Here is a 14,127-nt window from a genome sequence, read left to right as displayed (position 1 = left end):
TTCCCACCGTTGTATCAATTAATTAGAAATTTTAAACAATTTTGCAGCAAAACAGGTGCTATTGAGCCGTTTGAAAGTAAATCTGATTTATAAATCATATTACATGTCACAAAAATGTCTATTTTATATTGCAAATCACTGTGAATTGTTGGTAAGTCGTGAAAAACAGGAATTTGGATATAAAAGTATCGTATAAAATTCTATATTATAGTGCCACTATAATAGGGAAAAAACAGCTATTAAATTAAAATCAGAGGAAATAGTAAAACAAGAATAAAAGAAGACCACATACGAACAACGTAATAACTAAATTTCATTCCCCAATTACAAATGCGAAACATATTTTATTTGGGATTTAGTGAATAACAATAATTTTATTTTATGTGCTTTTAATCATGTAACCAACTATAATCATTCATCCACGATGCGAAATATGTGCTATTGAAAGATTTAAATGCAACATTACCAATTTCATTACTGCCTATTTGACCTATGCCATACCATATCTGTAGATTACCACTGCACATTTTTTCCTATAATATCCTTAGAATGAAATCACAACAATTAATACTAAGACATGATTTGTGCATATATCTGTACATTAATTATTATTAATGAACAGAGAGCTATATCAATAACATAATTCGTAATAGACACAATTAATGTTGTTAATTATTCTTCTGCTATCGCAAGATTTTTAAATCAATAAGAATGATACTGATTTCGAAATGTTTGTTTATAACATTAAATTCACTTATCTAGTGTAGCATAATATGATTTCTTAGTATTGATTTTTGTTACAAAAATTATTTAAAACTAGATGAGAGATAACATTTATTAAACAATAAATTAGATTTAACTGCTTTTTATATAAAATTACTAGATGCTTGCTTTGTGTCCATTAGTTTACAAATTTTATTATGTACTCAATTGTTTATTAAATTGATTAAAACTAAATATAATTATAACAAAATAGAACATTTTCCGGGAGCAGTTTGACATCAGTGACTACATGATATAAATAGTTAAATAAAATTGTATTATAAATCTATATCAATAAAAATTAAATGTTGTTCGTTGAAGCGCATCACTCGAGAATGTTTGGACCGATTAGGCAATTTTTTTTTAAATGTTCGTTATAGTCCGAATAGGGAAAGAAAAATTAGAAAAGTTACACGGAAATTATAAAATTCGGGTGTTTTTTTCAATGGGATTTTTGTATGAACTCATGACCATAACTCACGATTCGAACGATGGATATGCGTAACTCTTTTTCGTTTTGTTCGTTATGGTCATGGAAAAGTTTTCAGGATAAAAAATCGCGACAATTACAAACGAAAATCGGAAAATTAAAACAAAAAATACATAAATCATAATTTTTGTATGCACTCTCGATCATAACTAACGATAGGAACGATATATCTGGTTGATTCTTTTTTTGTTTTGATCGCTATGCTCCCGGGATGGAAATAAATTAATTGAATGTTTTTACTTTTGTGTATTTTCGCGATCTGTTCAACAAAATTTATTGACTAGTGACAAAACTACCGTTTAGTCAGCAGTGATTTTCTCGAAAACGGTTAGTTGTATTAAAAAAATGTAAAGAACTAAAATTCAAGATCATTGCATTACTGATTAAATCGTGAATAAATTTTAAAATTTTTCACGGTAAATGGTTAATAAAATTTGAAAGTATGGTGTGCATGTAATTCTTCATCAGCCAATATCTTGGAAACGGTTGGCCTGAGAGATTTCGAGCAAGTATACATTTTTGTTTAGAAAGGGGAATACACGAAACGTCAATATACAGGGTAGCAAAAAAGTTAGGGCCAATTTAATTCAAGCGTACCCTTATAGGTGGCGCCCTCTACAAGCAGCGTCAAAACCAATGGCATATTTAAATTTAGCATCCTAAAAAACCCCCCGTATCCCAAGTTTATGCCAACATTCAAATTTGTTTAGAAATCATTCCTAAAAAAATAAAAAAAAATCAAAAACTTTTAACGTCCTGTATATCAAAAAGTAGGTATTTGTGGACCCACGTTTATAGGAAAAAAAAAACTTATTTTGACCTCGAAAATACGCCCCTAAATTCTGAATTTTGAATCACCCTGTATATGACGAACCGTCGAGCGTTTTATTTTTAATTTTTTATGGAAACTTTTCTAAAAGTATTGGGATAGACCTGACCTTGAAGTTGCAATAATATTTCTTTGTTAATCTTGTGACTTTTGCCACTTTATTATACTAATAGTCTGCTTTAATTAAGTCACTGTCGAAAATCTGTTAAGTGTTGTGCGAGATTTTTTGCGTGATTCCAGCCTCGTTATGTAAAATAAACTACAAGAGTTGGATGTGCTTGAAAAACTATAATATTTATAATAGGGTCTTTAAACCTCTTATTTGTTGGCAGTTAGTTGCAAAATATTAGTGATATGTAATATGTATAATCACAAGAAGTTATATTGTTGATTGCAATTGAATAATATTTATTTTTGATGATTGTACCATTTTTCTATAATTATATATATTTTTTTGCAACTTTAATTAATGTAATCATTGTAATAACCTGCTTTATGTACTTACCCTAATAATTTCTACAAACTTTGTAAACATTTACAGAAGTATTCTAAAAATGGTCAACAAGTGTCATAGCAGAAGCTACAGTAAATTTAGGACAAATTTTATAAATTTTGAGATTTTATTAATATTTTTTTATATTTATTTTAGCGAAATAGAAAATGTACCTAAGTGTTTAATTTTGTTAATGTGTGATACAAATTGTAGTTAGCTGATTTTTTTTTTCATATAAATTATAGTCAACATTGCTACAATAATTGTAAAAATCTCAAAAAGGGGAATGCTAGTAAGCATATCCTAGATATTGAAATAGTTATTGTAACAGTTAATTTTTATTACTCATAAAATAATTACGTACTTCATACGTGTGATAACATTTTGATTACAGTGACATATTTTAAAAAATTTAAATATAGACATGGTGGCAAAATTTGTACAATAAATTAATCAGTTCTAGTGTCGCCAATTACTTATTGGCCTATTTATTGAAGCTATAGGAAATTTTTGTATACCAATATAACTTTCTTAATCAATTTGTTAAATTAAAAATTGGGAAAGAAATTCAAAAGCTTTTTAAAGTCAGCGATGGAGAATATAATTTTTTTAAATCCTACTGTCTTTACGGATATATTCTTTGGTCTCATATTTTTCTAGAAAGTTCGTTAAATTTTTTAAATGCCCAATTTAATTCTGAAAAACAATCTAGAAAATTTAATGCTGCTAGAGTTTGTCTTATGTCTTTTCACAGCTGCCAAAATACTGAAAGACACAGAAAACTTTCAACCTGTTCCTCGATAATGAAGTGTTTGCGGGTCCACATTCACATGAAATTTTTTTTGTATTTTTAGGGAGAAACAGCTATAATTTAAAACATAAAATATGCGTTTTTGTTTAAAAAGAAACGCCATTTCTTCTGAACACGCGCTTGTTCCTAACTTCAACCAAACCACTTGATTATTGGGGTTATAAAAGTTACTGCGACACATTTGCTGCTGTTTAAATAAACCAAGCACTAAAAAATGTGACGCCATGTGCGAATCTTCCAATGTGCCGGTCCATATTTCGTATAAAAACAGCACAAATCTTTCAACGTCCGTTATCTTTCTGGTCCTCGTATATGGTTTTCAACATCCGTTATCTTTCTGTTTTTCTTATATGGTGCTATGTCGAACCGATTAAACATACCCATGAACTCGGTGTGCTAAATTGCATTTTATAGGTGTATGTATTGGCAAAGATAGTCAGATAATGAGGATTTTATTTCTTTTTGATGGCCTTGGTGGGCGTAACAGCCTATTTATGCGCTAATAAAATTTTTATTGATGTGAAATGGAAAACTGATCCAAATCTTATTTTTGTATCACCAGCTTGTATTAGTTTAACTGCCATCATTACGCGAAAATTCTTCTTGGTTATTTTTAGATTGGATTTTTAGGATGTCATAAAACATATTTAAAATCATTTCTAATAGCTAACAGAAAACAAATCATAGTAAATCTAAAGCTTCATTAATGATTTAATATTATGTACAACTTCTTCGTAAGTCATTGATTCATAAAAAAAATTATACAAGTCAATGGAGAAAATAAAGAATTTAAATATATTTCGCAGAAATTCTAGCAGCAACTAGCAGGAACTTTATTTATCTTTCATGGAAAAGTGGTAATTAACCACAGTCCGATTAGGTATAAATGGGAAATTATAATATACAGAATGTTCCAATATTCTGTCGTATGCAGATAATACAGATGCTTTTTTTTAATAACTCTGACACTGCACTATTTAAATGAAAGTTGGTATGCTACTTTTGTATAGACTATCATTTGTCACTTTGTAGTGTAATAACCGAAGTAGTGCAATATGCCCATATTTTTTTAATAACCTTGCAACTCAATATAAAGACAAAAGCCTGTAAATTTTTTCTCGAATAATCACCAATGCATTATTAATACAAATCTGATTTTATTGTCACTAAATATTTAGTTTATTATTATTTTGTAGAATATTTTTCAAAAACTGTCATCATTGAATCAATTAATTTATAGATAATAGAGTCAGTTCACCAGTTTATTTATTATTATCAGTAAAATAATAAATTATAACAATGATTAATAATCAATTTAATTATCAATCAATTTAATAGGGAATCAAATAATATTTGACATTAAAATATGCGAAATAAATTGTAGTCAAATAAATTAATTTTAAATGTCAAAATTTTTTTTTCACATTTTTAATAAATTTTTGAACTGTAAGATACAGTTTTCGAAAAAATCTTGTTTGATACTCGATTGCAAAGTGCTTTTGCATTATCAAATGATTTTTTCATTCTCGAATGCATGCATTTCGCAATCTAGCATCAAAAATAACTATTTTCATCCTGAAGTAAAACAATTCACTCGGTTACAATGTCAAAAACTGTCAAGTACAAAACTGCATTTGCATTTAATCATACAATTTTATAAGTGAGCCAATAGGTCTACAATAATACAAAACATTCAATATTATTATAAAAGGTACGATGGTACCTGACAAACGTTTTATATATATGACGATGTATGTCACCGTGCAAAAACAATCATGAAGCTATATGCAGTAGAAAGTAAAAAGTTGTTGTAGTTGGATTTGCATCCAATTATAACACTATGTTAGAAGGAAGAAGGGAAAGTAGTTTTAAACTTTCTAGTTTTCGTTAATACAAGTGAATATATTATAAAATATTAAAATTTGTCCAGTTTTTATAAGATATCGTACCGAAAGCTCCATCAACAATAAAGATTTCTGAAAAGCAAATCAAATTTTATTATTCTACATATTGTTGAGCATTTAAACATTATTTAATGAAGTTTGTATTATTTTTCTAGAATAACAGTAATTTAAAATAGTATATCTTGCAACAAGAGATGAATATTTTTGCTTTTTTTCGTGAGTGAACAAGTTCATGAATCGAAAATGCCAGCAGAATATGACATTTTTTTATGAAAATAATAACATTTTTAAGTAGGTATGTAGAAAACATGTTCTGTTGAAGCTAAGTTAATTAATAAGAACAGAAACAAATTTAGTTAATTCAGTGTTTTAATTAAAAAAAAAATTATATATTTGACTTATTCATTTTTGTCTTAAGAGGGAAAAAATGTCATGCATCGAATCTTGTCCTTCCTAGACTTATAATTAATGATATTGTGAGAAACGATTACTCGTGGAATACAGTTCCATCCAGAATTGAATTGCTACACAATATCTAGTAAATAGCTAAGATCATTCGTTGACAGAATCACCAGGTACTTATAGACCGGTGATAATTAAGATATGACATACAAAGTGCATCCCGAAGTAAACAAAATATTTTAAAAATAAGAACAACCAAAAGTTTTTTTGGCAAAACCGATTTACTTTATTAAAAATAATTCCTTCCGATTCAATACAGAAATTTGCACGGTCTAAAAGTATGTCGTAGACCAGGATGGCTTTCAGGATGTCGGTACAAGCGTTACAACGATTTTCTTTGATCGGAAAATGCATTTTTCTAAAAAGTGAAAAGTGGCACAGTATCAAATCAGGCGAATACAGGGAGTAGTTGACAGTCAAAATGCGATTTTTAGTCAAAAAATCGGTCACAACGCCAATTTTCTTCTATGCGATATTCTGGCCGAATACAACGAATACGATGCACCAAACACTTCAAATCGCCAAGATAAAATTAACGGTTTAGCCCGGTGGTGGAACGAACGTTTTGTGGACAATGCCCTTGCAATGGTAAAAGCAGATCAATCTTGTCTTTAGTTTTGACTTCTCCAAACGAGTTTTCGGGTTTTAGCTCGTCCCACTCGGCATTTTGGCCCTTGACTTCTGGATCATATTGAAAACACCACGTTTCATCACCAGTCACAATGTTGTAAAGGAAGTTTTTGTCCTTTTTGGCCTCCTTGATGTCCTTTGAATGTTGAATTCTGAGCAATGTTTGGTCGTTAATCAACTTGTGCATGCACGCACGTTTCGGTAGCCCAAATGTTCGACCAAAATGAGATAAATTGGTGTTTTTCAGATTCCAATTCCATGAATTGCTAGCCAACATGTTGCTCATCATTTATGTCATCACTATCGTTTTTAAACCATTCATAAACTCTGCCACGGAATAAACTATCATCACCATAAACTTGGTTCATCAATTGAAACGTTTCAGTAAAAGTTTTACCAAGTTTAAACAAAACTTAATATTAGCTTTTTGCTTGATGCTCATTTTTGTACCGATGATACAAACATAGTGCCTAGAAATGCCAATTTTTTAAATGTCCTGTTTACTCTGGAACGCACTTTGTACTTTCTAGGTTACATCTCACCCACATTTAAACTTTCGCACTAACGAAAATTTTACACTTGAGAATTTAATCGTTATCGTTATACGACCGTGAGAGAAAACTATAACTTTTATTTAGTTTTTGTTAAGGCCTTTTGTTTAAGTCAACTGAATTTGATGCACTAATTTTACAAGTTCGGATTACAAACATGGCCACATTATACGAGTAACATGTATAAGTTTGCGATCCATATTTGGACACAAAATCTATTCTAATTTTCATTAATTTAAAAATGTCTTTAAAGTGGTACAGTATGGTTCAGCTGCAGTGATGGCTAAATAATATGTAAAATTGTAAGGGTGGCTTTGTAATTGTTAGGAAACTTTTGACAGGATTACATTAAAAACGTAATATCCACATTTCAAAAAACCCTGCTTGTAATAGGAGCATATTTACTTAATTTATTTTTAATTTCGATAAATTAATAGTACCTACGTATATACTTTTTAAGGAAATTATATTAAAAGTTAGATAATCATTGTTGTTGAGAATTGGAAGAAGTGTGCGAGAACAGATACAAAATAAGAAACGTTAGAAACGTAAAAAACAGTTGAGAGATGTGTTTTTCTATCATTATTATTATTATTATGATTAAAAGTCACTCCTTGTAAAACATCAATTAAAAAATCTTTATTTTAAAACGAAGAAAGAAAATTACATTCCCCCTTACGGTCCATTAAAACACAATCTATTTAATTGTTTTCTAAGAAAACATAATTCAGCCAGTATATTTTATTTCTAATATTGGTTCTCTTTTTTTAAAGGATTCCATATTTAAGCAACTTCTCTAAATGCGTTTTTTTCGATCTGACAAATGTACTAACGAATTACTGTATAATCTAATTCACATGTCGCTTTCTCTTTTCATGTAGTCTCTTAATGTTTTGTAATAAATTTAAAATGAAAGTATAAACGAAATTTAGAATTTCAGTGCTGTCTAATTCCAAAACTGGACTACTGAAGTTGTACGAGCAAAATATAATTTAAGGGAAAGTAATAATTACTGTTACAATGTACATACATAATCATAAAACACACTTAAACTTATGCCTACGTATTTTTTAAGAATATACAATTCTAAAATTCCAAACTGACAATATAACGGGAAATCCTTAGTTACTGGAATAATTTTTTAGGCGATAAGAACAATACATCAGGTTTAAGCTGTTATCAGGGCTAGGAGCGATGAACGCTGTATAAATATTAAATAAAATGTAAATTTCGTCAAGTCAAAAGTCAAAATGTAATACGTGAAAGTAATACAGACTACCGATTATTTTACCTGTGCTCCTTATTGATTTTCTATACCTATACATACGCCTTTTTATGCACACAATATTTTAATAACATTTATTTAACATTATAAATACGTTATTTGGTTGAACAAAGCATTTTATACTAGAAAAAACTAAAATTTTTTGCCAACTTTAATGCCATCTAGCGGCTAAGCGAAGTAACTTGGTATGGAGGCAAGTTGCATTAAAACACATATGGTCCTCTAATGTACAAAAAATCAGTATTGTTCATTTCTAGGTGTCAAGCTTTAATTCATGACCTTATTTTGTACAGGGTGATTCAGTCATAATGGCATTAATTTTGACTACAAATTTGGAAGGACTAATAAACGCAGAAAATCGAAAAAAGTTTTACTTGACCTTTTAAAAGTTAGCAAATTACTACTTAACTTCCGCTAATTCGACACTCTACTTTACAGCACATTTGCTGATTGCGAACGCCCCGGCGCACCACAAAGCGTTCGAACCTTGAAATGAAACAACTGATTTTCCCAGTCGTCTTAAATTTTGCAATTGGTTTCAAAATCAAAGTGCAGTGGATCATCGTTTTATTAACAAAGTGCTATGGACGGATGAGTGTTGTTTTAACCGTATTGGCATTTTAAATAGGTAGGTACCATACTACTCTTTGAAAAGCAATAAGTCACACAAAATGTATGTATGGACTACAAACAGAATAATTAATTGAACATAACAGGTACTTACTAAAAACTAATATTCAATAAAAAAAAACAGAGAAAACGTACAATATTATAAATTCTAAATTGAGTCCTCTAGTATCAAAACCCCTTAAATCCGTTTTTGATGAAAAATGAGATATNCTAATATTATATAAAAAAACAGAGAAAACGTACAATATTATAAATTCTAAATTGCAATAACCTATAATTCGAAAACAATTATTATCTTTATACATTTGTTTTTATTAAAACAAATAATATTTGTTACTATTTAAAATGTAAAAAAATATCTTATTCATTCATGTGTCTAGGTAGAAATGTCTGTTTTTGTCGTTCACTATTAAAAACACAGTAAAAACTAGGTTAGTGACCGAATAATACGGTAGGACAAGATTCACTCTCGATAAACCTTTGTAGGTAGATTTTTTAATCGCGTATTCCTATTCTACTCATTTTTCCCTATCTTCCCTTAAATTTAATAACATTATTATTGAATCACTCTGTACCAGATGTCACTGGAATTTCTTTGTTTTAAAGTTTTATTGAAAGCAATAAAAAACCTTTAATATTTCAAATTCTGACGCCGGTAGACTAATCTGAATTGTAATAGTTGCATGCCTAAAGTACTTTCAAAATTTATTACAGTTGCTTTCAGTGCTAATATGAATAATTAGTTTTAAAAATATTAAAACATGCTCTCTCGTGTAAAAATCTAAATTTTTGTAAAACTATATCTTTAATATATATACTGTTTATGATAAATGCCTGTTACACTAATTTTTACTGTCCTTATTATAAAAAAGGTTAGATATTAGATAACATCAGAATGTGATAATTACTATTTCTTTGTATATACTTAGTGATTATAAATCCCATTTTCTCCATGCGATAAAAATCCAAGAAAATTATGTCATCAAATTCCAATCTCACAATGTTTAAAACATATGCTTAAATGATTTGACTTTGCAGAGAACTAGATGTGGGAAATTTGTGTAAACACTAGTACTAGAGAATCTAACATCGATATAAATAGATAGATGTATGAACTATTCCTAAAAAAAATGAGATAAGATATAACAGAAAGTATGGGTATAAGATTTAGTTAATTGTAAGTGTATGTTATTTGCAAGATTATATTTGACTCATTTGATGTGGCAAATAGTTTTTTTTTTGAATAATTGGATTTAAAATACTTGTATTATGAAAAATTATTTTAACTTTTGAAATCATCGTCAATGTCGCGATGTTACGTTTTCACGAACTTTACAATAGAATGTTTTAAAGCTTTCGCAGTTTTCAAGTCGTTACTGTGTATACCTATTTGTTAGTAAAATTACATTTGTCAGAACATGGAAATTATGTATAAAAGTGTTGAAGATTTTAAATAAAAAGAGAATTAAACATAAACTTCAGTGAGATTGTAGATCAGATACTCTAGTATTTTATTAGGTTTCGAATTCAATGATAACAATGTAAAATTTTTAACTACGTTTTGTCTCTTTAACGATATCCTTGATTTGTAATAGAGATACACCTTTTCCAAAGAGCATTATCTTAAATGTCTCGAAATATCTTATTCATATATTAAACTGAGGGAATCTGGATACTAATTTATGGAAAATAATTTAGATCTGAGATCTTATGTAGGTGGTAAGGTGACTGTCACCACTATAGACAAGTCATCGCCTAACATTTTTATTTTTATAATCAAAAATATTAAACCAGATACATGTTGCACATTGTACACTTGTAGAAATTGTCGGGCAAACGTTTTAAATTCGTGACATATCTGATAAATTTGTTCGTACTTTGTGAAATTTGACACATTTATTACAAATTTCTAAAACGTGGTATGTGCTTCATTATAATTATTTGTATACCCTGAATATAGATTGTTCTTAAAAAGCCTGTATCTCTATTATCAAACGGTTTCATAAAATTGAAGGATACGATTTTATCTGATTTTATTTTATCTTTTAAAATTTACTAGTATGTACCTAAGATAAACTTGATATAATGCGCTTCTAGATAATCAGAACCTTAAAAGTTCTAGCAACAATTACTATTATCTTCGTATGTCATTGACCAACGTAAAATGCAAAAAGCACAACAATGAAAAGCCAATAAAATCTTTAGTTTGTATAAAATCAAAGAAAGTGTAAATATATTAAAGTACAAATATATTTTAATTGAGAGTAAAAGAAGTTGTTGATAAAATACAATTCTAGATAATCAAAACCTGTAGAATTCTAGTAACAGCTACTATTATCTTTGCATGTCATTGACCAACATGAAATGGAGGAAACACAGTAATGAAAAGCTAATAAAATTTTCTTTGTATAAAATTAAAGCAAGCGTAAAACGTACTATTTAAAATATATGCTAATTGTCTCTGTCTAAGAATTTCTAACCAGTGAATAGAACGAAGAGAACTACATTTACAATTAACATTATTTTTATACAGAGAAAAACTTTAGTACAGTTTTTTTACATTTTTGTAAAAAGCATGTAGATAGCTGGCTTCTACTGACATCTTCCTACTGGTAAAAAAACCATTTCAAATATATTTTTCAATGTTGTGATATATGTTATAATTTTTTTATATTACTATTATTTTCTACTCATGTTAAATTTATTTCCAGTTTAATTCAAAACAAAGTATTACAGTGCAAATTATTTTCTTTGCCGCTTCCAACAACATAGTTGCATAGATTGACATCAAACTTTAATCTTAGGTTGAAAAAATGTCACTTTTAAATGTACTAAGAGGAAATAAATTCATTATGTAGAAAATATATCTTTTTCAGAGGAGGAAAACAAAAATTTACTGAAAATTTCAAGATAAGTTTAGAGATAAGTAGCACAATTGCAAATCTGTACTTATGTACAATCCAAAACAAAAATGTAATATCTTATGATAATCAACAATTTAATGTGTGAATTGGACACACGGTTTTTACACACAAAAAATACATGTACCAAGCAAATAGGTTTCTTTTTTGTGTTCATATGTTCCTTTTCAGACAGGATATTCCCTGTAACCCCGTCAACTCTCATTACCTGTGTATGTTGAGCCCTCAGGAGGTCCTGTCCTTCCCGATTAGTACCCTCATGTCTCAACATAGCCCGCTCGACTCTGGCGAGCGTGGGGGAGTCGAGAATTCCTGGAGGAAGCGCCGCAGGACGAGACCGCCCCGGAGGATAATTATCCGACTGGACTAACATGGCACTGAACTGTAGTGTAAACCGCACGCTTAGTGAACGCTTTAGCGAGGAACGACATCAACGCTGCGACAAACTGGAAGGAACTGAGGACGTACTTTCATACTTATCGCATCGCAGAGCGCCTTGAAGTGGTGCGAACTGGGATATGCGCGCTCTTGCTGATAGATATCTCTGAGTGGTCGTCCGATTTTGCTGCTTTCCTCATATCACTGAATTGGTTTTGCCGCTTGTTATGTTTACAGTGAGTTATTTCTTCTGCAGGAATTCTGGAAAAGAATATACAGGGTAGCCCATCGAAAACGTACCGCAAGGCATTACAGGGTAGTAATGAACTTTTCGGCAAAATCCAAAAACAGGTAAAGTTTGCTTCTGAGGGGGACAACTTTTGGCGCAAAAAGCATAGCAAAATCTTCAACCCCCTAAGTGGGGGTGCCATCCCCCAAATTTTTTTAAATGGGAATGGGGGTCAAGTGGGGGGTCATTAGAAAGGGCTTTTAATTCTCTATACATCGATTCTTACTTTTTGAAAATCGATCCATTATTTTAGAAAATATGCAGCTTTGAAAATACGAACAATATTTTTGACGAGAAATGCGAAAATCGATTTAATTTTACTTCAAAACTTACGGTATTAGCTTGGTAAATTCCTTCAAAAGAATTCGCTGTTTTTTTTCTGATTTGCGAATTCTTTAGCCTGATTTTGGTGAGCAAAAAATTGTCCGCTTTTTGTTTCGTATTTAGATAGGCCACAAGAAGTTGCTAGATAACTGTCTTGTGACTTGTAGTTGAAGAGTACCAATACTGCCGAGTCTTTTAAATTGATTAATTATGGTGTACTCAATTCCAGAAAGAGTAGAAATTATTGAGCTTTTTTTCAAAAACAATGAATGCGGAAATCGGGTCGCCGAACTGTTCAACCAACGGCATCCTGAGAAACATGCGTCTGGAAAAATTGTTCGCGAATTGGTGGCCAAATTTCGCGAAACTGGCTCCGTTCATAACAAAAAGAGGCAGGTTGAAAATCCGGTACTAAATGAACCTACGGAAATAGCGGTATTGGGGCAAGTGGCAATGGATAGTACGCTGAGTACAATGCAATTGGCTACTGCGACAGGAGTGAGTCGTACAAGTGTCCAACGAATATTAAAAAAATACAAATTCCATCCTTATAAGATTCGGCTAGTGCAAGAGCTAAATGAAGACGATTTTGATCGTCGTTTGCAATTTTGCGAAATAATGACTGAACGAGCGATAAACGATAATTTCCTCTTTAATGTGTGTTTTTCGGACGAGTGTACGTTCTTCTTGAATGGTTTAGTGAATCGCCATAATTGTCGTTACTGGGCTGATACCAATCCAAGGATTTTCCATGAGACACACTCCCAACACCCCCAGAAGTTGAATGTATGGGCAGGTATTTTTGGAAATTCCATTGTAGGTCCTTTTTTCCTTCCTGGAAATTTGACAGGCGATATGTACTTGGATTTACTACAAAATGTCATCGACCCAGCTCTAACAAATATCATAGAGGACGACCCTGCTTACAATGAACACGAACTGATTTTCCAGCAAGACGGAGCTCCTCCACATTACTCGCTCAATGTGCGCAATTACCTAAATGAGACGTTTCCAGGACGCTGGATAGGACGAAGAGGTGCAATTGAGTGGCCCCCTCGGTCACCCGACTTAAATCCTTTAGATTTCTTTCTCTGGGGGCACATTAAAAGCAAAGTTTACAGCACTCCACCTGATACCTTGGAAGATCTGCGAGGACGAATCATTAATGTATGTCGCGAAGTAACACCGCAAGTGCTCCAGAATGTTCGACAACGGTTTGAAGACAACCTGTATCATTGTATGCAAGTTGGCGGACAACATTTTCAGCATTTACTTGACTAATACCGTAAGTTTTGAAGTAAAATTAAATCGATTTTCGCATTTCTCGTCAAAAATATTGTTCGTATTTTCAAAGCTGCATATTTTCTA

At 30.7% G+C, this 14,127-nt stretch overlaps 1 protein-coding gene across 2 annotated transcripts in view; it reads right to left on the bottom strand.

The window, feature by feature from the left end:
* The window catches only part of LOC108908800, a 110,004-nt gene extending 97,689 nt beyond the window's left edge, over nucleotides 1-12,315 (bottom strand). Inside the window, exon 1 of one of the 2 annotated variants that reach the window (XM_018712939.2) lies at nucleotides 11,977-12,315. In XM_018712939.2, the coding sequence (XP_018568455.1) occupies nucleotides 11,977-12,141 (165 nt within the window). In that variant the 5' untranslated portion in view covers nucleotides 12,142-12,315. The remainder of the gene's footprint in view (nucleotides 1-11,976) is intronic. The other variant, XM_018712940.2, reaches the window with a different exon arrangement.
* Nucleotides 12,316-14,127: the final 1,812 nt, after the last annotated feature.

The sequence above is a fragment of the Anoplophora glabripennis genome, unplaced genomic scaffold (genome assembly GCF_000390285.2).
Source record: "Anoplophora glabripennis isolate ALB-LARVAE unplaced genomic scaffold, Agla_2.0 scaffold456, whole genome shotgun sequence".
NCBI lineage: Eukaryota > Metazoa > Arthropoda > Insecta > Coleoptera > Cerambycidae > Anoplophora > Anoplophora glabripennis.
This window is presented reverse-complemented; position numbering and strand designations above follow the sequence as displayed.